This window comes from Neofelis nebulosa, chromosome 16, assembly GCF_028018385.1.
Source record: "Neofelis nebulosa isolate mNeoNeb1 chromosome 16, mNeoNeb1.pri, whole genome shotgun sequence".
NCBI lineage: Eukaryota > Metazoa > Chordata > Mammalia > Carnivora > Felidae > Neofelis > Neofelis nebulosa.
Window position 1 is genome coordinate 641,480 of NC_080797.1, and position 22,175 is coordinate 663,654.

Here is a 22,175-nt window from a genome sequence, read left to right on the forward strand (position 1 = left end):
GGGGGGTCTACAGTGGGGAGAGTCCAGGAGCCGCCAGGGCAGACCTCCTGGGGGTCACGTGGGGGTTGGGGCCACGATACGGGACAGCCGGAGAGATCAGAGTCTGCCTGCCGCGGGGGGGCCCTGCCAGGTCTCCAGGAAGCCTGCCCTGTTCCACCTCCATCGGTGGGCCGGGGGACACGGGGCTGGGGGGGGGGGGTCTGACGCAGCCCCGTGGCCCAGCGTGGAGCCAGGCAGGTGGCAGGGGGGAGGTGAAGCTGTTGGTGCTGGGCAGGACCCCTGTGCTTGCCTCCGCCCCCCAGGGGCGGCCCCAGCTGCAGGCAGGGTTTGGGTCCCAGGGAAATCACGTCCCATTTTATTAAGTGTCACAGCCACATGACTAATCAGTGCTGGAAACGGGGCCACGCGATCCCATCGGATGCAGCTGCCCTTCCCCCAGCCCTGTTACAAGGGTCCCCGAGGGCGTGGCCGCTGCGGGGACAGGGGGGGCTCTGCATACTTGGAGCTGGGCTCTGGCCTGGGGAGCTGGGGGCACCAGTGGGTGGGAGTGGAGGCCGGTCCAGGCAGACCAGCTTCACCCCCTCCCCTGCCAGCCTGGGCCTTGCTGGGTCTTCCTGGGGAGAAACCCGTGTGGCCTTCAGCTCACGGGCACGTGAAGCCCAGGCCAGGGTTCTGGTCCCGGCGCTGCCGCGGCCCGTGGGCCTCAGTTTCCCAGGACCACACGGCACCCAGCACAAGCCCCGTGCAGAACCTCGAGCGAGCAGCCTGTCCTCCGGCGTGGGGCGGGGGCAGGGGGATGCGGTGGCCCCGGGGACGTGGCCTCTGACCTGCCGCCTCTCGCACAGTACGTGGTCATCCCCACGAGACGGGCCACGGCCGTGGCCCTGCAGAGCTTCACGTCGCACCTGCTGGGGGACGCCGGGAGCCCCTACCTCATCGGCTTTGTGAGTAGGGGCGAGGCCGGGTGGGGGCGGCTTCGGGAGGCGCCCCCTGACGCGCCCCCGCCCTCACAGATCTCCGACCTGATCCGCCAGAGCACCAAGGACTCCCCGCTCTGGGAGTTCCTGAGCCTGGGCTACGCCCTCATGCTCTGCCCCTTCGTGGTGGTCCTGGGCGGCATGTTCTTCCTGGCCACGGCCCTCTTCTTCCTGGGCGACCGCGCCAAGGCCGAGCAGCAGTGAGTGGGCCGGGTGGGCTGCCGGGGGGAGTGGGGGTGCCCGCAGTTCCGCCTCCAGTTTTCTGACTTCTCTCTCTTTTCCTCTTCACTCCTGCCTCCTCTCTCCCCACCCCTGGGCTCTCCCACCTTCCCCTGGGGCTGACGAGGTCCCTGCCCGGCACGTCCGGCCAGCCGGCCCCCGAGATGCGATGCGCCAGAGCAGTGCCCGGGCCCGGCCGCAGCTGATCCGCCACCTTGACCCCCGCCCGTCTCTCCCCCAGGGTGAACCAGCTGGCGATGCCACCCGCACCCGTCAAAGTCTGAGGCCGTGAGTGCAGCCGGGTGGAGGGGCCCCTGGGGGGTGGGGCGGGGTCAGGGAGCACCTTGCAGGGCCCTGGGGAATGTTCCGGAAGCAGGAACAGCTTCTCCAAAGGCACCTCCTCCCCTGGGCACGTTCCACTGACCCTGGGCTTGGCCTGCTTCTCTAGAACTGTTGCCTGAATTGACCGGTGGGTTCGGGGGGCGGGGGTCCAGGCCAGGACTGGCAGAAAGCCCCTGCTCTACCCTCCCAGCGCCAGGTGACTCCGAATTTGACCTCACCCTGGGCTTGGTCTCCAGGGGCCATGCTTCCCAGCAGTGCAGGATCCAGGGTCACCACCCCCATGTCCCCTGCTGCCCCCAGAGCCCTGAGAAAGGCCTCTTTCTTCAAACGGCAGGGAGCCCCGCCCGTGACCCGGCTTCTCTCTCTAGGTGCCCCCAGGATGGCGAAGAGACCGTGCCGTCGCCCTACCCGGGAGGCGTCCCAGGGCATCCCGGCCCTGCCGGGCTGACGCGAAGCTTTCTATGTGACCCGAGGCTGGGCACCCACCCTCTCTGGTGCGGGCCTGCCGAGTGGCCGTGGCACCAAGAGGCCGCGTCCTCAACTGACGTGGAAGGCTGCGTGTGGGGGAGCCGCACGGACGGACAGACTCCCAGCCGCTGGGGCCCAGGGAGGACGCAGCCCCCAGTGCGTCTGTGGGGAGAGCCTGGGGCGTCACCACCTTACATGGTCCTGGGCGGCTGGACTTTCCCACGTGGCAGCTTTGGAGACCCTGGACTGCACAGAGAAGGGGCGGCCCAGGCCTCGGGGCGGAGCTTCAGGCTCTGACCTCAGGGTGCTGCTGGGCACTGGGCACGACCCTCCGGAGGGCACCGGTCCCTGCTGCCGGGGCTGGTGCTCGGCCTGGCAGTCTCCTAGGTGAGGGCCACCCAGGCGGAGACCCGACCGCACACCCTGTGCCCACGGTGCCCAGGGCACCTCCACTCCCACCGCGCTCCCCCCCCCCCCCCCGCCACGTGCACTTGCACGCCCCTGCCCCCGCTCCACACACGCTCCCCGCACACTGGCTGGAATCAAGGTGGCGGGTAGGAGACCCCAAGAGCCAGCCTAGGCGACGCTTTGCCCCGTAGTTCCCACCGGCGTGGCTTCAGTGTGTGCAAGCTGGCAGGCACCTGCTCCTCACCCAGCTCTGGGGTACCTGCGAGGGGGTGGGACCCCCCCAAAGACCAGCCTGGCCGCCTCCCACCCCAGCCTCAACCGGGGCCCCAGCGATGTTTTCTTGTTGTACAAGAACCAGGTCCAAGTTCGCCTCCTCTTCCTTCCGGAAGCCAAACTCCTCCTTTATTTTTTAGAGCTGCTGATTGTGAATCTCAGAGTCTTAAGAGAAAAGCCAAATATATTCCTCTTGTAAATGAAGGAATAAACCTATTTAAATCATGGCCCGCCGGCTCCCCCAGCAGAGCAGCCCGGGGGCGGGGGACACGGGGCCCCACGCGCTCCCTCCGGCTCGTCTGTGAAGATCACGGGTGAAAACACTGGGGTCTCTGGGGCGGGGCCCGCGCTCAGGGCTTTCGGGCCTTCCTGAGCTGCGCTTTCTTCCTCTTGGCCCCGCTCTGGAGGAGGCTGGGGCTCCTGCTGGCCAAAGACAACCTGGCCTTTTTCCGCGGCAGCGCGGACTGTGGGGACTTGCCGGAGACCCCCTTTTCGGGCAGATCCTTCTGAGGCTGCTTCTTGCCAGCAGGCTCCGCGGGGGACACGGGAGCGGCCCCGTTCACCTGGGACAGCTTCCGCTTTTTCTTCAGCTTTGGGGTCTTGGCGGGGGTGCCGGGGCCTGTGAGGGCGGCGGCGGCGGCGGTGGGGGCCGGGGCCGGCCTCTGCTTTGCCTGGGCGGGCACCGTGGCCTTCCTCCTGTTCCTCCTCTTCTTGCCTGTGCTGGGGGGCTGCTGCTCGCCAGCGGCTGCAGGCCTGGCACCCTCCTCTTGCGCGGGACCCTCTGACTTAGGCTTCTTGCGCTTCTTTGTTTCTGGCAAGAATCCTTTTTTCTTCCTCTTCGTGCTGACGGGGTTCTGCGTGACGCTGGGGACTTCCTTGGCCTCCTTCTTCCCTGACTTGGGGCGCCTGCAAGGGAGCAAAATGAGAGAAGGGACCCCACCCCTGTGGAACAGAGGGACAAAAGCTGCCCCAAAGCTCCCCCCGGGATGGCGCACACTACGAGGGTCCCGCGGGCCCCCACTGGACTGTGAGGGCCCTCGTGGCCTGCCAGGACCACCCTGAGGCACGCGCCCCAGGAGGGACCCCCCCGCTCCCGGCACGTACTGGACTCCCAGCGCCTTCATGGCCTGCCAGTAGAGGTCGTAGAGGCGGCTGGACCCGGCCGCACACGCCCCCTGCTGCAGAGTCTGCTGCTTGCTCTGCAGCGCGCCCAGGACGCCGGCCAAGTCCACGGTCAGCTTCTGCGGGGCAGGGAAAAGGGTGGCCGCAAAGGTGACGGGAGGCAGGGCCTCTGCCTGGCTCTGGGTCCCCAGTCCTGCCCCCCCCCCCCCCCCCGCCTGTGCATCGGGCCTCCGTCACCTGGGAGGGAAGGAGAGCCCCCTCCTGCAGCCAGAAGGCCCCACCCCTCCTCAACCCCCCTCAGGCCTCTCTCCGCCCAGAGCCCCCCTGTGCCCTCCCTGCCACGCAGCAAATGGGTTAATTTTGTAACCCACTGCCCCCCGGGTGCACCTGTGGTCTGCACAGCCTTGGCCCAGGAGTCTGCTCCCCGAGACGCCCTGCCAGCTTGCCCTGCCTGTGGGCTCTGACCAGCATCCTCACGAAGGACTCCTGGACCCTCCCCCCCCAACCCCCCCCCCAGGGTTGGACTTGGGGAACCACTCACCCCCAGCTCCTGGCGGCCCGTAAGCGCCTCACTCGCAGGCCCACCCCTCCCCAGGCCCAGAAACGTGCTGGCCAGGACCCTCCTCACGTCCTCCCGTGAGCTCGGCTCACCCCGACCCTGCCCACGCTCCCCGCCCCCACCTCCTGGTGAATGGTCCTGAAGAGGGTGTTGAGCAGCCCCAGAGACGCCAGTTCCTTCTGCTGCTCTGACTTGGTCTGCGCCTCACCCAGCGTCCGCAGGTTCTAGGGGAAGAGGCGGCCAGCTGAGCCGCTCTGCAGGACTGCCCGCTGGACCCCGAGGGAGGGGAGGTCTCGGGGTTGGGGGCAGGGCAGCCCAGACCCCTCCCCGCGAGGCTCAGGGCCCCAGAAAATTACCCTGGACGGGAATATGGGCGGCAACCCCCACCCCGTGGCCCTCACCTCCGTGACCTTCGCCAGGATCTGGCTGACCAGCTGCTCCCACTCAGGGTCATCAAAGCACACCCGCAGCTCCCGTGTGGGCAGGGCCTTCTGGAGCAGCAGGCAGGCCTGGGCCTGGGGGGGGTGTGGTCACGGGGGCTTCAGCGTGCAGGCCCCGAGCTTGAGAAGCCACTGCTGTGGGTCCCACCTGCCCGGTCCTGCGGCCCTGGCCTCAGCAGCCACCTGGGCCCGGCCCCCACCAGGAGCAGAGGCGGCCCCCGTGGCAGAGGGGGCAGCTGGGACAGCACCCGGCCCTCTCACTCGCTCAGGGCCATCTTCCTCCGGGCTCACAAGCCCCTGTCCCACCCATCCAGGCCCGGGGACGGCTAGGGGCCTCAGCGGCAAAGGTCAGAGTGTGTGTGTGGAGGAGCCCGAGGGTTCAGGCCACGGATGTGGCCGTGGTGGGAGCAAAGCCTCCCCTTTCCCCGTGACACCGTGCACACGGCGGGGCAGGGGCTGACCAGGTCAAAGGGGCAGGGGTGGGCCTGCCCTGGCCCGGGCACTTCCTGGGCCTCACAAACACCCAGCCAATGGTGAGTCATGGGGGGTAAATCAGGCCTGGGGCCGGGACCTGGGAAGTCCCTACCTGATGGCGGGGCCGCGCTGGGCCCGTCACGTGCTGGATCACGACGGGCAGCAGGCTCTTACACAGCACCTATGGAGGAAGTGACAGGCCGGTGAGGTGGGGCCTGGGCTGAGCAGGGGCCCCGGGGGCGGGCCGGCCCCTATACTCACCGGGTGCCGGGAAAAGAGACTGAGGAACATAGTGACGGTGAGCGGACTGTTGCGCCTGGTCAGGAAGGAGGTCAGCGCCGATGAGTAGATCGGGGTCACGAGGCTCAAATCCAAGCCGCCGGCAGCCTGGGCCAGCCGAGAGAGAGCCCGTGTGACGCGGGGCAGAGGGTCCCCGGTACGGGGCAGAGCCCGGACCGCCTTCGGAAGGCTGAGAGCTGGGTCCCCGGGAGTCGTGGCCTCCACTCCCCATCTGTGAAACGGGCAGGCGGCCCCGGCCGGCTGCCTGGGTGCGCCGTGGGCTGCGACTTCCGGGGCGGGGCCCACTCACCTCGGGTCCCTTGGGCTGGGAGCCGGCCTTCTCCTTCTTGGGGGCCTTGCACACAGGCTTGCCGGCAGCGTTGCCTTTCAGGACGCGGAGCAGGTACAGGGCTGCGTTGAAATAGTAGAGGGACACGGCGGTGTCGGCCTGGCGGCCGGCCTGCTGCACCAGCCGCTCCACCTGGGCGTACAGGGTCCCCACGAGGCGTCCCACGTCGTGGCAGTAGTGCCGGGAGCGGCACAGGTGGTGTCTGTGGGGCCGTGGGGGGAGAGCCGGTCACCACACCTCCGCCACCCTCCCTGCCGAGAACAGGGACGCGACCAAAGCTGCAGGGGGCGGCCCAGGGCCACCTGCGCTTGCCGAGCACGAGCCAGAGAAACCAGCCCCCAGGGACAAGGCTGCACCACGGGAAACCCGGTCCACGTCTCCCGTCTGCCCCCATCCCTCCTGGGACAGCGGCCCCTGAGCCCTTTCTAACGTGAGGGTCGGTGTCCTTGGGGGAAGAGAAGTAGGTCACTCAACCAGCTTAGCGCTGCCCCGACAGGTGGCAGGGACAGCCAGGAAGCGTCACCTGGGGCACTGTCTGTCCTGCTCTCCCCCATTCCTCTGTGACCTAAGCTCGGCATCTCACGTCTGTAGGCCGCGTCTCTGCTCCGGAAGGCAGGTATGCACCCCCCCGCCGTGTCGTCTCTCCTGCTGGGCCCCCTGCTCCGGACGACCCACCCACTCATCGTCCCTTCCTAAATGCAAACTATCCCCCCGGGAGCTTCTGCTGACGAGAACAGCTCTGTGGACCCCCAACGCTGATGGGCTCCGGGCCACCAGGCCTTCCTCCACCTGTGTGTGACCAGCTCCTGTCGAGAGACCACCTTTCCTGCCCTGCCTGGGGCCTCCAGGCCTGAGGACCCCTTTCCCAGCAAGGGTTCCCTGGTACCTCAAGAGGGGCCCCTGGGCCCCACCACCCCGTGCTCCGGTCTCCCACCCGCCCCCTGCCACAGCCCCGGGTGTCACTGCTGGACCATCGGTCTGATTCCTCGATGTGGGGACCCCGAGGGCAGGGAGCGGTCCCCAGGACCACGGTTCTGGCAAAGAGCGGGCGCCAGGAGGGACGCGGGACAGCCGAGCGGGAGGGCCGGCGCTCACGTGAAGATGCGGGCCGTCTTGTGCAGCAGATCCTGCTCCTGCTTGGTGCTGCTGGTGCGCATGCTGCGCCGAATGACGTCCAGCAGGGGCTCGAGCAGCTCCAGCACCAGTGGGCTCTCCGGCTGCTTGGTCACCAGCACCTCGATCAGGTCCAGGACCTGCGGCCGGGACGGGGCGGGCTCAGCGGGCGCGGGGACGTCGCGGGGAGGGCGGGCCGCGCGACGCCGGGGGCTCTGGGGCTCACCCGGATCTGGAAGTCTCGCCGGAGAACCTTCTCCTTCCGCAGCTTATCCTTCTCGTCCTTCCGGGCCTGGATGCGCAGCTTCTGCTCGGCGAAGAGGCTGGCCAGGTTCTGGTCCAGGGCCATCATGGCCTCGTCCCCCAGCTCATCACCGTCGTCGTCGTCGTCCTCACCGTCCACCGCGCCCTGAGGCACGACGCCCGTGAGCGGCTGGCCTCTGGGTACGGACGCGCCCCCCCCCCCCCCCCGCCCCACCACTCACCAGCGCCTTTCCCGCCTGCACGCGGGCCCCCCCCCCCCCCCCGCCCACCAGCGCCTTTCCCGCCCGCACGCGGGCCCCCCCGCCCCTCCCCCCCCCGCCCACCAGCGCCTTTCCCGCCCGCATGCGGCCCCCCCGCCCCTCCCCCCCCCACCCGCTCACCAGCGCCTTTCCCACCCGCATGCGGCCCCCCCCCCCACCAGCGCCTTTCCCGTCCCCCCCCCCCCCCCCAACTCACCAGCGCCTTTCCCGCCCGCAGCACCGCCATCAGCTGCTCCCGGAAGCCCTGGTCCACGTCCGCGTCGCGGTCCTCCTCCTCACTGTCGTCGCCACTGTCGTCGCCACTGTCCTCTTCGCCGGCCGAGGCCCTGTCGCCCTCGCCGTCGGAGCTCCTGTCCTGCGGGGGCCGCCGTGCCGTACCTCCGGTCTCCCACGCGCGTCTACACATCCGCCCGCCCCACCCGGCCCCACGCCAGCACGCACCTCTGCGCCCTCCAGCAGCTCCTCCGAGCCGTCCGTGACCACCACGCTGTCCTCGTCCGCATTCTTCTCGGGGTTCAGCACCTGCAGGGATTCCCAGACGGCCGCCCCGTCGCAGAGCCTTTAACCTCCCCAGACCTCCAACCACCCCCTGTGCGGTCTGGGCCAAAAGGTCCCTATTTCAGGAAGGAAAATGGGGCCCGAGAGAGGAGGCCACACGCCCAGCACCCACACCCAGGGCCCCTCGGTGCACCCCAGGGAACGGCCTCGTGCAGTGGCGGCCTGAACACGTTACAGTGACACCGACGGGACGGAAGGGCAGCCGTGACGCAGCCTGGTGCTTGCAAGGCCCCATCCCGGGACCCATTTGCCCAGAGGCCCCAACTTACATCCAAGATTAGCTGCAGGGCACGTGGGGTCAGGTGGGAACAGATGTGGCTGAACACACTGCGGGCCACCTGGCGCATCAGGTGGCTGGGCTGGGCCAGGAGGGCCAGCAGGATCTCCACCAGCACCTCCACCCACGGCGGCTCCTGGGGGTCTGCAGACGGGACAGGCTGAGCCTGGGCCAGCCCCGCCACCCCAGCCCCTTCATGGTTCGTGCCCCGCCCCCTGCCCCGGGGACAGTGACCCACTGGTGGCCTTGGAGCGGGTCCTGCGGGTCTTCTCCCCCAGGCTCTTCTTGATGCACGTCTGGATGTCACCCAGGAGGTCACAGCTCTCTGTGGGGGACTGTGGCAGGGCGAGGACAGAATCAGAAACCGGGCCCGTTCCAGGCCTTGTCGAGCCAGGGGAGGGGCTGGTCAAGCGGGAGCAGTTGGTGTCGGATGGCCCCCCCCCCCCCCCCCCCCAGCCTGCCTCAGCCAGTCCCTCACCGGGACCCCGGGAGCCACATGAAGCCATGGAGTCTGGCGACGTCAGCCAGCTCAGGGTCGCCACAAACCTGTCCCAGCTGGATCCCCAAAGCTAGATTTTCCTCCTGCGCCTACCTCTACGCTGTTACAAAGTACCCAAATTCATTAACCTGAGCGAATTCAAATACAGTTGAACCCCACTTGCCCGGCTAAGCCCGGACTGCAGCCACTGCCCAGTGAGTTGGGAGGGCCCGAGATGGTCAGTGTGACTGTGGTACCAGAAAGGCAGACAAGAGCCCAACACCCGGCCCTTTATGCACCTCACTCCTCGTCCAGCTAAGAGGCCCTGGGGTTGGGCAGGCGTCTAGCGTGTCCCGTAACCAGCGGGGGGAGGGGGGCCCCTGCTGCCACGCATTCGAGGGGCACCGTGGCCACCACGCACACACACAACTCGCCTACGGGCCACGCTCAGAGCGTCTGCAGCCTGGAAGCAGAAACCACCGCCCAGCAGCCAGAGGCAGGAACCCCGACCCCACCCCGTGGCCTGGGAAGAAAAAGCTCCTGAGAAACCAGAGGAAGCAGGAGGGTCACGAGTTGCTGGCACAGAAAGGGAGACAACGCTGGATCTAGAGACACCTCGGTCTGGCGTACGAGAACCAACGTGGGGACACAGCGACACGGCATGGGACGGGACCGCGGGCTGGGCGGCGACAGAAACACACGCTAACCCCACCAGCCACCCTGGATTCCCGCGGGAGAGGCTGCAGGAGCACAGGCGGGACCTTGTCCTCGGGCATCAGAGAGGACAGCAGCGCCCCTGGGGACAGGCCTGCCCAGAGTCGGGCCCTCCCGGGAAGGAGGCACTTTCCCCTCCACGCCCACCACCTCTCCTCAGTGAGGCAATGCTGGGGGGCCTGGGGGGGGGCCGTGCGGTCAGACCTGGTATCTGAACCCCCGCCAACAGCTGTGTGTGTGGCCTGAGCGCTACTCGCCCCACCAGTCAGCGGGGCGGGGCAGGGGGGTGGTCACAGATCAGAGACGCCGCACGGAGAGCTCAGGACACAACTGGCCAACTGGCCATGGGGTGGACGGAGCGACTGTTCTCGGGCTGTGGTCCACCCAGAGCACCCCCCACCCCCCGCCCCCAGCCCCGTCGGGAGGAAAGCTGTGGTGCCCCAGACCCCAAGTGCCATACCTTGAAGAGGTAGATGCCCACCAGGAGAAGCAGGTGCTGGAAGGCAGCGGCCTTGGCCCTGGCCCCCGAGGAGGTGGCCTCCAGTTCCCGCACACTCTGCAGCATCCTGGGGGGAGCCGGGCACGCTCTCAGGCCACTGCCCTCCGGACCCCAGGGCATCCCACCGGCCCCCCCGGGAAACCCCACCCCCTCACCGGTCCCAGGCCTGGCGCTGCTGCGCCGTGAAGGGCGTCAGGGCGGCCACGTTCCGGCTGTGGTTCAGCAGCGAGTCTGCAAACCGGACCAGGCGGTAGGTCCAGGGCTGGCTGTCCTGTGTCTGCTCGGGCGCCTGCCTGCACTGGGTGCTGAGGGTCTGTAGCAGGCTGGGGGAGTGCAGGGGCCGGGGTCACCAGCCGGGCCAAGGGCTCTCGGGGCCACCTGCCCGCCCTGCCCTCTCCACAGCCGCCCACCTGAAGAAGGCGCTGCCGACCACCTCCCGCGTCCGACTCTCCAGAGGAAAGGAGAAGCGCTGCTCGGTCTCTGGGATCTGGGACGTGGGCTTCTTCGCTTCGAAGAACGAGTGGAAGAAGCAAAACCTGTGGGGGCGGGGGGGGGGGCACAGGTCTCAGCGGCCCCCTCCCACGAGGGCACCACCCAGGGCCTGGTGGCAGAGAGAACGTCTCCCAAGTCTGGACCTCCCGCTGAACACAACCGGGCCTGAACTGGGAACAGAAGCAGGATCTGGCCCTTGGAATGGAGGCGGACCCGCGGCTACATCCCACCAAGTCACAGCACGGGCTCTGCAAACGAGGGCTGCGTGAGGCGGCAGACGAGGCCAGTGCGGGGGGCTTCCCTGACATCGCCGACGCCTGTGGCCCCCCAGCTCCACACTCCCTGGGTCCCCTCCTCACAGGGCCTCTCAAGGATGTTCCCCAAACCCCCTCTGCCTAAGGGGCGAGAATGGCCTGCCTCCACCCGACGACCTGACCCGAGGCTTCTGGCTCCGGGAAGACCCAATTCTTGGTCCCCCTCCAGGGAGCTGGGGACAGAGCCTGCTCACACCTGGCCACCTCCTCAATCACATCCTCCTCCTTCTCCACGTGCAAGGTGTCCACGATGCTGACCAGGCGCAGGATGAGCCACTTCCGCAGCCGGGACACGGCGCGCTCGGGCCTGGTGGGGGAGAGCCAGGTAGGGAGCCACTCAGAGACAGCACAACGGTCCTCCTCTGCCCCTCTCCGCAGACAGACCAACATCCCCCCCCGGGAAAACAAGGGGAAACAGAGGCCTTCTTTGGGAGCCATGGCTTGGCTGCGGCCCTTTCTTCCCCGCCCCCACCCGGGCCCTGGGCCCGAGCTCTGGGCTCAGCGGGGCCACTCACACGTGCAGCGAAGCATCCTGGGCTTTCTTCTGGTTGCTGGTGCTAAAGTCCACCAAGGAGTCCAGATCGGGCTGGAGAAACATGGTCCGTAGCCAGGCCACGTAGCCCTTGAGGGCGGGGGGACTCAGGAACCGCACAGCCCTCCAGAAGGTAGGCAGGACAGGAAGGCCCTGGTTGGTGACAGAGGTGAAGGCCACCACCACCGCCAACTGCCGCTCGGGGTCAGCACGGCAGCCTTCCAGGAAGGCACCCACGTACTCGTTCATCTCCGGAGCAAACTTGAACTGGTTTGGGAGCTGCAAGAGTCAGGCCCAACACTGGGGTCACCCGCCAGGAGGGTCCCACAGCTCTCGTCCAACAGGCGCGCCTGAGGCCCGGCACGCCTCCTCCCCACACACAGCCAGGCCCCATCCGAGGGCCCCGGCCCCAGGAAGCCCCTCCTTCCCCCTTCTCACTGCACCAGGACGGGCTGCTGTCCAGGCTGGACCGAGGGTGTAGCAGAGTCCAGGCTGGGCCACCAACCCGACCTGGGTCCACACCCAGCTCTCCAGCTCCTAGCTGTCACCGTGGGGCTCAAAACTGAGCACTTCCCTCGTGGGTGCACAACACATTCGTGTCACATGCACGACAACCGTCTGTGCTGGGACAGGGGCCGCCCTCCGCTCTGGAGCTGGGCCCGCCCCCATAGAAGCATGAAGCTGGCTGTCCGGAGGGGGGGACTGCATCACAGCAGCACCTCCTGGGCACCCGGCGCGGTAACCTCCATGGGCTTTCCCCCTACTGTCCTCACAGCGGCCGAGGGGGACACCGCTCCTCTGCTCTTGGCCAGCAGACAAGCCCTGGCTCTTGACCCCGAACTCCTAATCGGCACCTGCTTCTCCCGTCCGCTGCTTGGGCCTAGTGTGGGGCACACCAGTGGGGGACAAGGGCTCTCCCCAGCCGGGGTGGGGGAGGCCTGGGGGGCTGAGGGCTGCACGTGCCTCTGCCGAGGGGCCTGAGGCCCGAACAACCGACCCTGCCCGAACTCCATTCACAGGGGGAGGCCTGGGGGAACTCAGGTAGCTCCCATCACCCAGAGGGAAGAGAACCCCAGTTCCCAAGCGAGACCACCGAGGCAGGAAGACCCCTGGATGTTGCAGCAAACCAGAAGCCGGCTGATCCCAGAGGTGGCCTGCCCCTCTTCCCCACCAGGAACCCCGGTGCCCCGCCCCTGCTGACAGTGCTGGGCTGCCGGGGCGGGGGGGGGGGAGGGGGGGGAACACCCACCTTAGCAGTGACCATGTGCTCCCCAAAATGCCGGATCAGGTCCCCCCGCATCACCAGGGGCAGCTGCTCTGCGGACAGCAGGGGCAGGGCTGCGCCCAGCAGGCGGAAACACAGGTAGCTGCGGGGTGCACGGCGGAGCCTGTCAGAGTCCAGCCGCCCTGGCGGTCGTGGGGCCCCGAGCCCGCCCCGCCCACAAGCAGGGGAGGGGGCAAGGACGGGCACCACGCGCACCTGGCCGGCCAGGACTGCTTCTTCAGCAGCCCCTGCTCCACCACGTCCTTCCAGAACCGGGGGAACTTGCCCTCCTGCAGCGCCAGGCGGAGCAGGTCCAGAGCAACAGCCGGCAGCTTCCGCTCCTTCTTCACGGAGGCGGCGGCCATCTTCAGTACGCTCACCAGTCTGGGGACGGGGTGAGGGGACTCAGACGGCAGGAGCACCCCATCCACACCACCAACCTGTGCGGGGCCAGGGGCAGCGCCCTGCCCGCCCTGCCCGCTCCCCCCCCCCCGTACCTGGGGACATTCTCATCCGAGAACAGGCTGACTGGTCCCATCAGCTCCTCCAGCTTGTGGGGCACCTTCTGCCGGGCCAGGAGGAAGAGCTCTAGGTGCTCAGGGGAGCCGAGCACTGAATTCAGGTCGGCTCTGAGGACTTTCGGCAGGATCTCCTGCAGCGTGGCCTCTGGGACCTGGGCACGGGAGGCGCGGATTGGGGGAGGGGCCCCCTCCCTCCCAGCATCCTTTGCCCTCCCCCTTCCACCTGCCAGGCTCCCGTGAGGCCCCGACACAGTGCCAGTCTGAGGTGGCGCAGCCACAACCCACCACGAGGCATCAGCACCAGTACCAAGTGTTTAAAAGCTCAAACCCCCGGGGCGCCTGGGTGGCTCAGTCGGTTGGACGTCCGACTTCGGCTCAGGTCATGATCTCACGGTCTGTGAGTTCGAGCCCCGCGTCAGGCTCTGGGCTGACGGCTCAGAGCCTGGAGCCTGCTTCCGATTCTGTGTCTCCCTCTCTCTCTGCCCCTCCCCTGTTCACGCTCTGTCTCCCTCTGTCTCAAAAATAAACGTTAAAAAAAAAATTAAAAAAAAAGCTCAAACCCCCAATCCCAGGACACTGGGTTTTTAACAACTACTCAGCTGACGCTAATTGAGGGCCCTCATAATTGTTCCTTGTTTTTTTCTGAATTAGCTCATTTGTTATACAAGGTGCCCTGAGTAGACAGCTGAGATTTATTTGAAGCCTGGTCCTCCCAGCTCTGGGGCCAGGGCTATGCCAGTCTTTGTCTTGTCCTCGGGAGCAAAGAGTTCCAGGGACTAGCCCGCCTCCATGTCCCCACGCAGGGCAGCAGAGACCTGGGGGGGCCAGCTCTATCCAAAACAACAACGGCAAGCACGTTTAATATACTTGCCACGTGCCAGGGACTGTTCTAGAACCGCACCGTCCAACACGGCAGCCCCTGGGCTCTTAGAACGGGCTGACCTAAGTGGAGACGCGTATTAAGCATAACCTACATGCTGGATTCCGGAAACTCGATGGAGAACGTAAGATACCTCTGCAACCTTCTGCACTGATGGCGTGCTCAAACAACACGTTGAACACGTTAGGTTCACTAACACACGTCACTCAACTACGCTCGCTCCCATTTCGCTTTTTAATTCAGATCCCAATCGACGTCAGGTTACATGCTCTCACGACTGCAGGCCGATGCTGGTCGAGGGCGTTCTGATGCTTCCTCTCTGTGCTCGCGTACCAGGGAGCGCTACCCGAGGCCCCGCAGCTGTGAAGCCCGTACCTCCGACAGGATGTCCACCAGGGCCTTCTGGGGCTGCTCCTGCAGGTGGTTGTGGTGCTGGGCCAGGGTCTGCAGCAGCTTCACTGACTTCATCAGCGCCTCTGAGTCCTGGCGCCCACAGAGGGGACAGGGCATGAGGAGGGCGTGCCGCTGTCCCCCCAACCCCCCGTCACTCCCCAGCCAGTGCAGTCCCCCGCCAAAGCTCCCACCTTCACCAGCCTGCCTGACTGAAAGAGGGCGAGCACCCCGAACAGGTTTGCGAACAGAGCAGGTCTCATCGTTGCCTGGAAAAGAATTTCAGGTGCGAGTGAGAAGGGCCCAGTGTCCCCACCCAGGGGCTGAGATCCCCCTCAAGCCGCTAACTCTCACCTTCTTGACCTTCTGCAGGTCGTGCTTCTCTTGTATCTGCTGCAAAATGCTGCACAAGGGGATGTCTTCAAAAGACTGTAACAGCTAGCGGGAGAGGGGGGTCGCGACAGGGGTCAGGGGGATGTCCAGCCCCACCCAACAGACCTCAGCCTTCTCCGACTCCCTTCAACTTCGGCCCAGAGGACCTGGGCCCCTGCCCCCACCCCAAGGCTGCCTCTGAGACTGCTTGCCGCACCACCACCCCCCAAAAGAGTGCTCGTGTGGAGCACCGCTGCTCAGATGAACCAGAATCTTGCCTCTCTGCCTCATGACCACCCCGGGTTCAGGAAGTACCTCCTCTGGAGCCTAGAATGCCTGAGACTCCCAGTCTGTCTCCACAGCCTGCTCTGAGCTCCCCCACGACCCTCCTAAAGGACTGGAACTTTATCCCTCGCACCTGCCCCCCACCCGCCCATTGCCCACGTTCCTCAAGGGGTGGCCTACAAGCAGCTGAAAAGAGCCCTGAGCCTTGCCCAGGTCAGAACCCAGCCCAGAGCTGACTATGCCCAGCAGACGCACCCCGGGGGGCTGGCCAACCCACTTACCATCCTCCTCCACCTGACCGGGCTTCTCTGTACGCGGGCCTTGCTGAGGCACTTTGCACCTCCACGTGAGGACATCAGCCCGGTCCCCCCCCCCCCCCCCCCCGCGCCCGCCCCCAGCGTCCGCTCAGACCACTGCCCTCCTCACCCCTCAGCCTCCGACCAGCACGGCTGGGCCCTTCCAGGAGCCACCGCCTCACCTGTGCCAGGGCCAGACTGTAGCAGGGCCGGGCGGTCTCTCGCCCGACCCCGAGCCCGGTGATGAGGCGCTTCAGGGCGTACTTCATCTCGGCTCCCTGCGGACCCAAGCACACCCGCCAGTGTGGAGCCGTCCCGCGCGGGCCCACCCCCGCCCCTCGGGGCACGCTCACCGGGGCACCCGGGCCCAGCTCCCGCCGCCGCCGCCGCTTCTCCGCCGCAGGCACGCAGCCCCCTGCCCCGGGCCCCGCCACCGTACCTGGGGCCTCGCGCGCAAGTACTCCAGCAGCTTCTCCGTGGCCTCCAGCCGCGTCTCCTGCTGAGGCTTCGCGATGTCCCAGAAGAAGTCCAGGAACTCGCGGCTGTGCTTCAGCAGGCCCTCACGGTCGGCGGGCCGGGCGCCGCTCTCGCTCGCCTCTCCGGGGGCCATGGGCTCGGCGACGTCCTGACTCTCCATCTCCGCCATGCTCCTCGAACACGTGGGCTCTGAAGACGACCTCTTCCGGGTCAGGTCGCCGCGCGTGCGCACTGGACTGGCCGCGGGGGCGGGGTCTCGTCGGGAGGGGCGGGGCCAGCTCGGCCCGGGGCGGGGCGGGGGGGGTACTTTCGCTACTGGGTTTAATCGGAGCGTGGATGGGAAGTTGTCGGAGGGTTTTATGCAAGGGCAAGCCTTGATCCTATTTACATTTTTAAAAGATTGTTCTGTGGCTACGTGGGGAATGGATTGTCGGATTGCCGAGGGAGAAGCAGGAAGAACCGTTAGAGACAGACCGCAGTGTAGTATGAAATGAGGTCAGATTCCAGCTAATTTGGAGCTGGTAAGGAGGGATGGATGTGGGGGAGCAGAGAAGAGAGCGATGCCAGGTTTGGGGCTAAAATAGCTGGGTAGATGGTGGTACCATCCACTGAGCTGGGGGAGGATTCTCTTTGCTGATCAAGGGTTCTACAAAATCAGACATAACTTTTCCAAGGGCGGGCGGGAATACAGAGGGCCTCCCCAGCTTCTGGCCTGGAGAAGCTGTCTCTAGAGGGTTATAGTCCCGAGGGACCCCAGCCCTGGGGGGACGTGGGAGGCAGGCAATGTCAGGGCCAAGCCCCGCCCCGCTCCGTCCCCCAGCCAAATCCCACACCCCAGTTGCGGCCACTTTTGGACCCAGGCCCCTAGGGTATCTTCTGTTCCTCCTCTCAACCCCTGCTGCCTGTCTTGGAAAATGAGATGAAAACATGGTGCCCCAGGGGGCCCGAGGTGAGCAGAGCAGGGGAAAGCTGAAAGGCAGGGCCCAGCCTCTGCCTGTCTGGGTGCAGGTCAGCTGTGCTGCCCAAGGGGGAAGCCGCCACACCGAACACTTCACAGGCTGATGGGAAACTAAGAACAGGAATGGCACAAGGCATCCAGGAGACTTGATCTTTATTTTGTTTCCAGCCCCGTTGACACAGATCAGCAGAGGGTGGCCTGAAGGGAAGGACAGAGAGGCCAGCAGTACCCCGGGCTCTGCCAGCCTTGCCCGTGGGGCCTGGAGCCAAGGCAGGGGCTTGGCGTCTTTCTACCTGTCCTTCTCAGGGCTGGATCTGAACTCGGGGTTGGCCCCGGGGCCTGGGGCTCTTTCCTCATTGTCCTTGGGTTCCTTAACTGAAAAAAAAGAGCCAGAACTCCAGTCCAGGTAACTGACTAACTCCAATCCAGGCCAGAGGTTGTGGGCCTACAAAATCAGACATAACTTTTCCAAGGGCGGGCGGGAATACAGAGGGCCTCCCCAGCTTCTGGCCTGGAGAAGCTGTCTCTAGAGGGTTATAGTCCCGAGGGACCCCAGCCCTGGGGGGACGTGGGCAGTGTGCTCTGTATGCACTTCATCACTGCTGGGCCTGCTCTGTCCCTGCCTCCAGGCTGGAGACCCCCACCCGGTCCACGCCCTGCTGGCCACTGCCCCACACTTAGAAGCCCTGGAAGGTGCAGCAGCCACTGGGGACACTGGAGACGTGAGCATGCTCTGCGTGAGCAGCTACCTGGAGCAGGGTCCCTTGACCACAAATGCTAGGGCTCTGTGTTGGTCCCTGCTGCTGCTGCTGGGCCTGGGCTTGGGGCCCCGCCAGGCGACTGAGCAGGGCACGAGTCGTGACTCTGGCCACTACGGGGTTTCCTGAAGCCACCAGCCCCAACACATCAGCCTCTGTGTCATCAGAGCCACCATGGAGGACGAGGGGGCAAGCCCAGCCCCCACTTGCAGACTCGGCCACCAGGTCGCTCAGCAGAACCCCGGTGCTTGGGGACAGATGTCCAGAGCCAAAGGAGCTGTTGAGTGAGGAGGTGAGGAGGAGCACAGAGCCGCTGCTGTCTATGGTGGCCAGGACGCCGCTCCCGGGGGTCACGGGAGCTCGTGGGACTAACAGGCAGGGGTCAGGGCTGGGCCCTCCAGAGCGCAAGGCCGCCTCCACCCTCGCCAGCAGTTCTGGGCCAGCTGAGGGGCTGGGGGTGGTGGACAGGATGCCCTGGGGCATAGGTAGCTGCAGGGCTGGCTCCAGGGTGGGCCCGGGCCCAGGCGAGGGTCCCCGCAGCCCCAGGTCTCTGGCCAGCAGACTCAGCAGGGCGTCCCCGGCAAGGTCTGGGGTGGGGGCCAGTGCCGCCCCGCGTAGCACGGCGGCCAGTTTGGGGTTGGTGGCGCGGGCCCCGGGGCCCAGCGGGGTCCCGTCGGCGTGGCAGAGCAGTGGACAGAGGCCCTCCGTGCTCCGGGCGGCCAGGGCCCCGGCCAGGGCTGTATCCACCAGGAAGCCGTCTTGAGCCAGCGTGGCCGGGCCCACCAGCAGGCGTGACCAGGGCAGGCGGCCGAAGTGTGCGTGCAGCAGGCGCAGGGCCGGCAGAGCGGACGGCAGCCCCAGGCCGGGGGCCAGCGTCCGGGCCGGACCTGGCGTCAGGGCAGTGGAACTGCCCGAGGTGCTATTGTGGAAGAGGCCCCAGAACGTGGCACCTGGAGGAGATGAAGGGGTCACACGGGAGTCAGGGCACGGGGGTCAGGGGGACTCGGTAGCCCAGGTGAAGGGTCACCGACTCGGCCTGAGGTCAGGAGTTGCTCACTAGGCCTGGAGACGGGGGTCAAGACGACACGGACGTGGGAGCCGGGGCCACGATCCAGGGTTGGGGCTACCGCCTGAGTCCCAGGTCCTGCCACTAAGCAGCCCCGAGGTCAGGGCCCAAGAGAAGACCTGGGGCTGTGGGTCACTGACCTAGCCCCGTGGCGTGAGGGTGTACCACCGCCAGGCACAAAGCAGCTCCCACTCCGGCGTCCACAACGTTGCCCCCGGCGACGAGCAGCTCTCGGCCCAGGTGGGAGCACGTGGCTGCAGCAAGAGGAGACCGTCGGGGGGGGCGGCCGTCCCGGGACCGTGACCCCGGCCCGTCCCCCCTCCCCCAGCGGCTCCCCACTCTGACCTGCGGGGCTGACGACGCCCCCGTGGTGGTACACGCCGGGGTGGTGGGAGTGCCCGCTGGGAGGAGGGGCCGCAGAGCCGCTGCTGGCGTGGAGCCGCCTGACCGCCAGGGAGAAGCCAACGGCCAGGAGTAGCAGGGCCGCGACCAGGCGGGCCCAGGCCCCGGGCAGCCCACCGGCCTCGTCCCTGCAGAGAGGGGTGTCCTGAGCCAGGACCGGGGCGGGAGGGCCACCAAGAGCCCCGAGAGGACCCAGGGGATGTTTCCCCAAAACTTGGTCTTACTTGTGCGAGGACTACAGTTTTGCCAAGGAGAAAGTCCTCCTGGTAGAGGGCATGGACGAGACACGGCGATTGGAAGGAGCTTGGGGACACCGAGGACAGCTAGGGAGGGAGCCCCTGGGGAGGAGGTTGGAGAGGCAGGAGGGAGGCCGCAGGTGGGCTTGGCTGGGTGGGGAGCGGGGCCTAGCTGGGTGCGGCCCGGCTCCAACCTGCCTGGCAGGTGCACCAGGAGTGGGGGCTGGGAGCCCTTGGCAGAGCAGCTGGCCGGGCAGGCCTCGTACAGATGTCCCTTCGGAGGCCAGGTCTGGGGCCGCAGCTCTGCTCCTCCCCTGTTCACCCAGAAAGTTCCTGGAGCCGAGCCAGGCGTGGGGCGGTCCGACACCTGCCCCCACCTTAGGGGCTCCAGAGGGAGGGACTTACCAGCCTCAGGCCCGAGTTGCCGGGTGCCCAGACCCCTCCCTGACTCACCTAGAGGAGTCCTGGGGCCTCCGGGGATCAGGAACGACCAGCTCCGAGGTCTCCTCCTCCTCCTCCTCCTCCTCCTGCCCGGACTCCAAGCTTGGATCCCAGAGCTGCAGCTGTCGGTACAGCACGGGCCCTGCTGTGGGTTCCATGGCCCCGCGGAGGCCACCCCAGCCCTCCTGCCTGCCGGCCTTCCCAGCTGAGTCCCGGCCTCGCCTGCGCTTGGCTGGTGGGAGGTGGAGGCAGCCGTGGGGAAGGGTGGTGTGTTTCTAGAACAGGTCTGGGCAGGGCACGGAGCCAGGGAGGCTGCGTGTGAGCCTGCTCCACTAGGGCACGGAGCCTGGGGGCTCTCGCGGCTGGGGAGCCTGTCAGGGGGAGCAGCTCTGTGAGGGGGGAGCCACAGCCGCAGCCCGGAGACCCAGGACCCCCGCCGACCCCTGCCGACCCCTGCCGACCCCTGCCTTTCTGGGGACGCAACCACGGGATCCCCTGGCCTGTTCAGCACTCAGTGTGGCTTGGGTCAGGGCTCAGCCTGTGACCGGGTCCCGGTGTGGACATGTCTGGCCTCTGCTGGGGTCTGCATTTCTCTGTCTGGGGAGGAGCCCCTGGGGCGGGGAAGGGGACTCCCTGGGCGTCATGTGGCTCTTGCCCAGCAGGTGGCACCACAGACCTCTTGGGGCGGCGGCCTGGCCCCTGAGTTCCCCAGCACCCGTTCCAGGGCAACTTGGCACGGCCCGGAAGGTGCTGCGGGAGCGCGGTGGACCCCAGCCTCGGCTCTCAAGTCACCTGGGCTGACCAGTCTCCCGTGACCACTTCAGACCTCCATCTCCCCTGCCTCACATCCCGACCCTCCCACACGCCCAAGCGGGTGACCCTGCCTCCCACCTCGCGGACCCAAATCCAGGCCCACGGCAGGAGCCCCTCATAGCCACCCCAGCTGCGAACTCACCTGCGCTGGGCTCTCTCCTCCCCTCTGCAGTGGCAAAACCAGGCCCTGCCTCTGGTTCTGGCCCCCCACTCTTGCCTCTGGCTTCCCCGGGACCCCCAACTCACTGGCCCCTGACCCCCCCGACTGGCCCCAGGACCCCCCTCACTGGCCCCAGGCGCCCCACTCTTGCCTCCGGCTTCCCCAGAACCCCTCCTCACTGGTTCTTTCTGTCTTGCAGCTTCAGGACCTTCCCCACTGGTTCCTTCTCGATGTTTCAATAGGGTCAAGACCACAGAGACTCCAACAGACAGGCATGAGGACTGTAGATACTGGAGCAGTCCCACGCTGGGACGTGTCACACCCGCCCTCTGAGTAGAGCGAGCCGTGTGTCCACAGGACTGAACGCTCTTCGGGTGGATGCGATAGGTCAGTTGGATCTTACAAACACGGTGACGGGCCAGAGTCGGGCATGAAGGAGCACGTTCTATCTGCTTCCATGACATAAAGGGCAGGAACACATAAAAGGAGCTGTGACCACCACAGGGCAGGCGGTGACTGGGAGAGGCAGGACAGGGGCCGCTGGGATCTGGGACGTTGGTGACGATCCGTCTCTTAATCTCAACTGCTTACCCAACGGTGCTGATGGGGGAAATGCATCCCGTTCTCCATGCAGGACACACGCATTTTTCTGGAAGCATATTTTATTTCTTTTTTTTTTTTTTAATGTTTATTTATTTTTGAAAGAGAAAGGCAGAGTGCAAGCAGAGGAGGGGCAGAGAAAGAGGGAGACACAGAATCCGAAGCAGGCTCCAGGCTCTGAGCTGTCAGCACAGAGCCCGAGGCAGGGTTTGAACCCACACACTGCGAGATCATGACCCGAGTGGAAATCAGGAGTCGGACGTTTTGTTTTTTTTTTTTAACGTTTATTTATTTTTGAGACAGAGAGAGACAGAGCATGAACGGGGGAGGGGCAGAGAGAGAGGGAGACACAGAATCGGAAGCAGGCTCCAGGCTCTGAGCCATCAGCCCAGAGCCCGACGCGGGGCTCGAACTCGCGGGCTGCAAGATCGTGACCTGAGCTGAAGTCGGACGCTTAACCGACTGAGCCACCCAGGTGCCCCCAGGAGTAGGACGTTTAACTGAGTCACCAGAGCGCCCCAAGCTCCTGAAGGTTTTATTTCAACACAAAAGTTTTTTTTTTAAAGCTCAAGTGTTTTTTACATTAAAACAACCACCGTAGAAATCATCCTTCAATCCCACACGGTTCTCCGCCACTCCCCCCTTCTCTGGGCCTTTTCACCAGCAGGCGGAGTGCTCTCTCCCTTTGGCGAGCTGCAGAGTCACCCAAGGGGTTTGTGAAATCAGACTGCCGGTCCCTCTCAGGGATTCTGACTTTGTGGGTCTGGGGTAGGGCCCAGGAATCTGCCTTCCGAACGCCCAGGTGGTCCCTTGACGATGCTCTGAGGAGCATCGATCTACAAAGA

At 66.2% G+C, this 22,175-nt stretch overlaps 3 protein-coding genes across 6 annotated transcripts in view; 1 reads left to right on the forward strand and 2 right to left on the reverse strand.

Moving 5' to 3' along the window:
* SPNS2 (SPNS lysolipid transporter 2, sphingosine-1-phosphate) overlaps positions 1-2,914 on the forward strand; it is a 29,398-nt gene extending 26,484 nt beyond the window's left edge. For 2 of the 4 annotated variants that reach the window (XR_009255363.1, XR_009255362.1), the window contains 4 exons: positions 846-944; positions 1,014-1,177; positions 1,324-1,484; positions 1,907-2,914. Coding sequence is in view for 1 of the 4 variants with exons in the window: in XM_058705385.1 (XP_058561368.1) it covers positions 846-944; positions 1,014-1,177; positions 1,438-1,480 (306 nt within the window). In the remaining 3 variants the exon portion in view is untranslated. The remainder of the gene's footprint in view (positions 1-845; positions 945-1,013; positions 1,178-1,323; positions 1,485-1,906) is intronic. The other 2 variants (XR_009255361.1, XM_058705385.1) reach the window with 2 other exon arrangements.
* On the reverse strand, positions 2,780-16,098 carry MYBBP1A (MYB binding protein 1a). The gene is made up of 26 exons (XM_058705373.1): positions 15,859-16,098; positions 15,602-15,697; positions 14,821-14,904; positions 14,661-14,735; positions 14,452-14,559; positions 13,173-13,348; positions 12,892-13,059; positions 12,661-12,778; positions 11,395-11,690; positions 11,076-11,186; positions 10,484-10,609; positions 10,229-10,396; positions 10,035-10,140; positions 8,621-8,717; positions 8,375-8,526; positions 7,989-8,069; positions 7,744-7,902; positions 7,250-7,432; positions 7,006-7,163; positions 5,872-6,112; positions 5,544-5,669; positions 5,395-5,463; positions 4,770-4,883; positions 4,491-4,592; positions 3,792-3,928; positions 2,780-3,593 (listed from the first exon to the last, which is right to left on the reverse strand). The coding sequence occupies exons 1-26, from the start codon at positions 16,063-16,065 to the stop codon at positions 3,038-3,040; spliced, it is 4,014 nt and encodes a 1,337-aa protein (XP_058561356.1). The 5' UTR covers positions 16,066-16,098; the 3' UTR covers positions 2,780-3,037.
* Positions 16,099-17,431: 1,333 nt separating this feature from the next.
* Positions 17,432-20,123, reverse strand: GGT6 (gamma-glutamyltransferase 6). Its single transcript, XM_058704231.1, has 4 exons — positions 19,770-20,123; positions 19,024-19,208; positions 18,819-18,932; positions 17,432-18,562 (listed from the first exon to the last, which is right to left on the reverse strand). The coding sequence occupies exons 1-4, from the start codon at positions 19,913-19,915 to the stop codon at positions 17,532-17,534; spliced, it is 1,476 nt and encodes a 491-aa protein (XP_058560214.1). The 5' UTR covers positions 19,916-20,123; the 3' UTR covers positions 17,432-17,531.
* Between the last annotated feature and the right edge of the window lie 2,052 nt (positions 20,124-22,175).

What these genes read in the sequence shown, in the direction of transcription:
- MYBBP1A (XM_058705373.1), bottom strand. Translation starts at nt 16,065, where the DNA reads ATGGCGGAGATGGAGAGTCAGGACGTCGCCGAGCCCATGGCCCCCGGA. An exon ending in ACAGTCTGGCCCTGGCACAG is followed by an intron (nt 14,905 to 15,601) that starts GTGAGGCGGTGG and finishes CTCTCCCGCTAG; the next exon opens with CTGTTACAGTCTTTTGAAGA. An exon ending in ATGAAGGCGCTGGGAGTCCA is followed by an intron (nt 3,594 to 3,791) that starts GTACGTGCCGGG and finishes GCTCCCTTGCAG; the next exon opens with GCGCCCCAAGTCAGGGAAGA.
- GGT6 (XM_058704231.1), bottom strand. Translation starts at nt 19,915, where the DNA reads ATGGAACCCACAGCAGGGCCCGTGCTGTACCGACAGCTGCAGCTCTGG. An exon ending in AGGCCCCAGGACTCCTCTAG is followed by an intron (nt 19,209 to 19,769) that starts GTGAGTCAGGGA and finishes CCCTCTCTGCAG; the next exon opens with GGACGAGGCCGGTGGGCTGC. An exon ending in GGGCGTCGTCAGCCCCGCAG is followed by an intron (nt 18,933 to 19,023) that starts GTCAGAGTGGGG and finishes CTCTTGCTGCAG; the next exon opens with CCACGTGCTCCCACCTGGGC.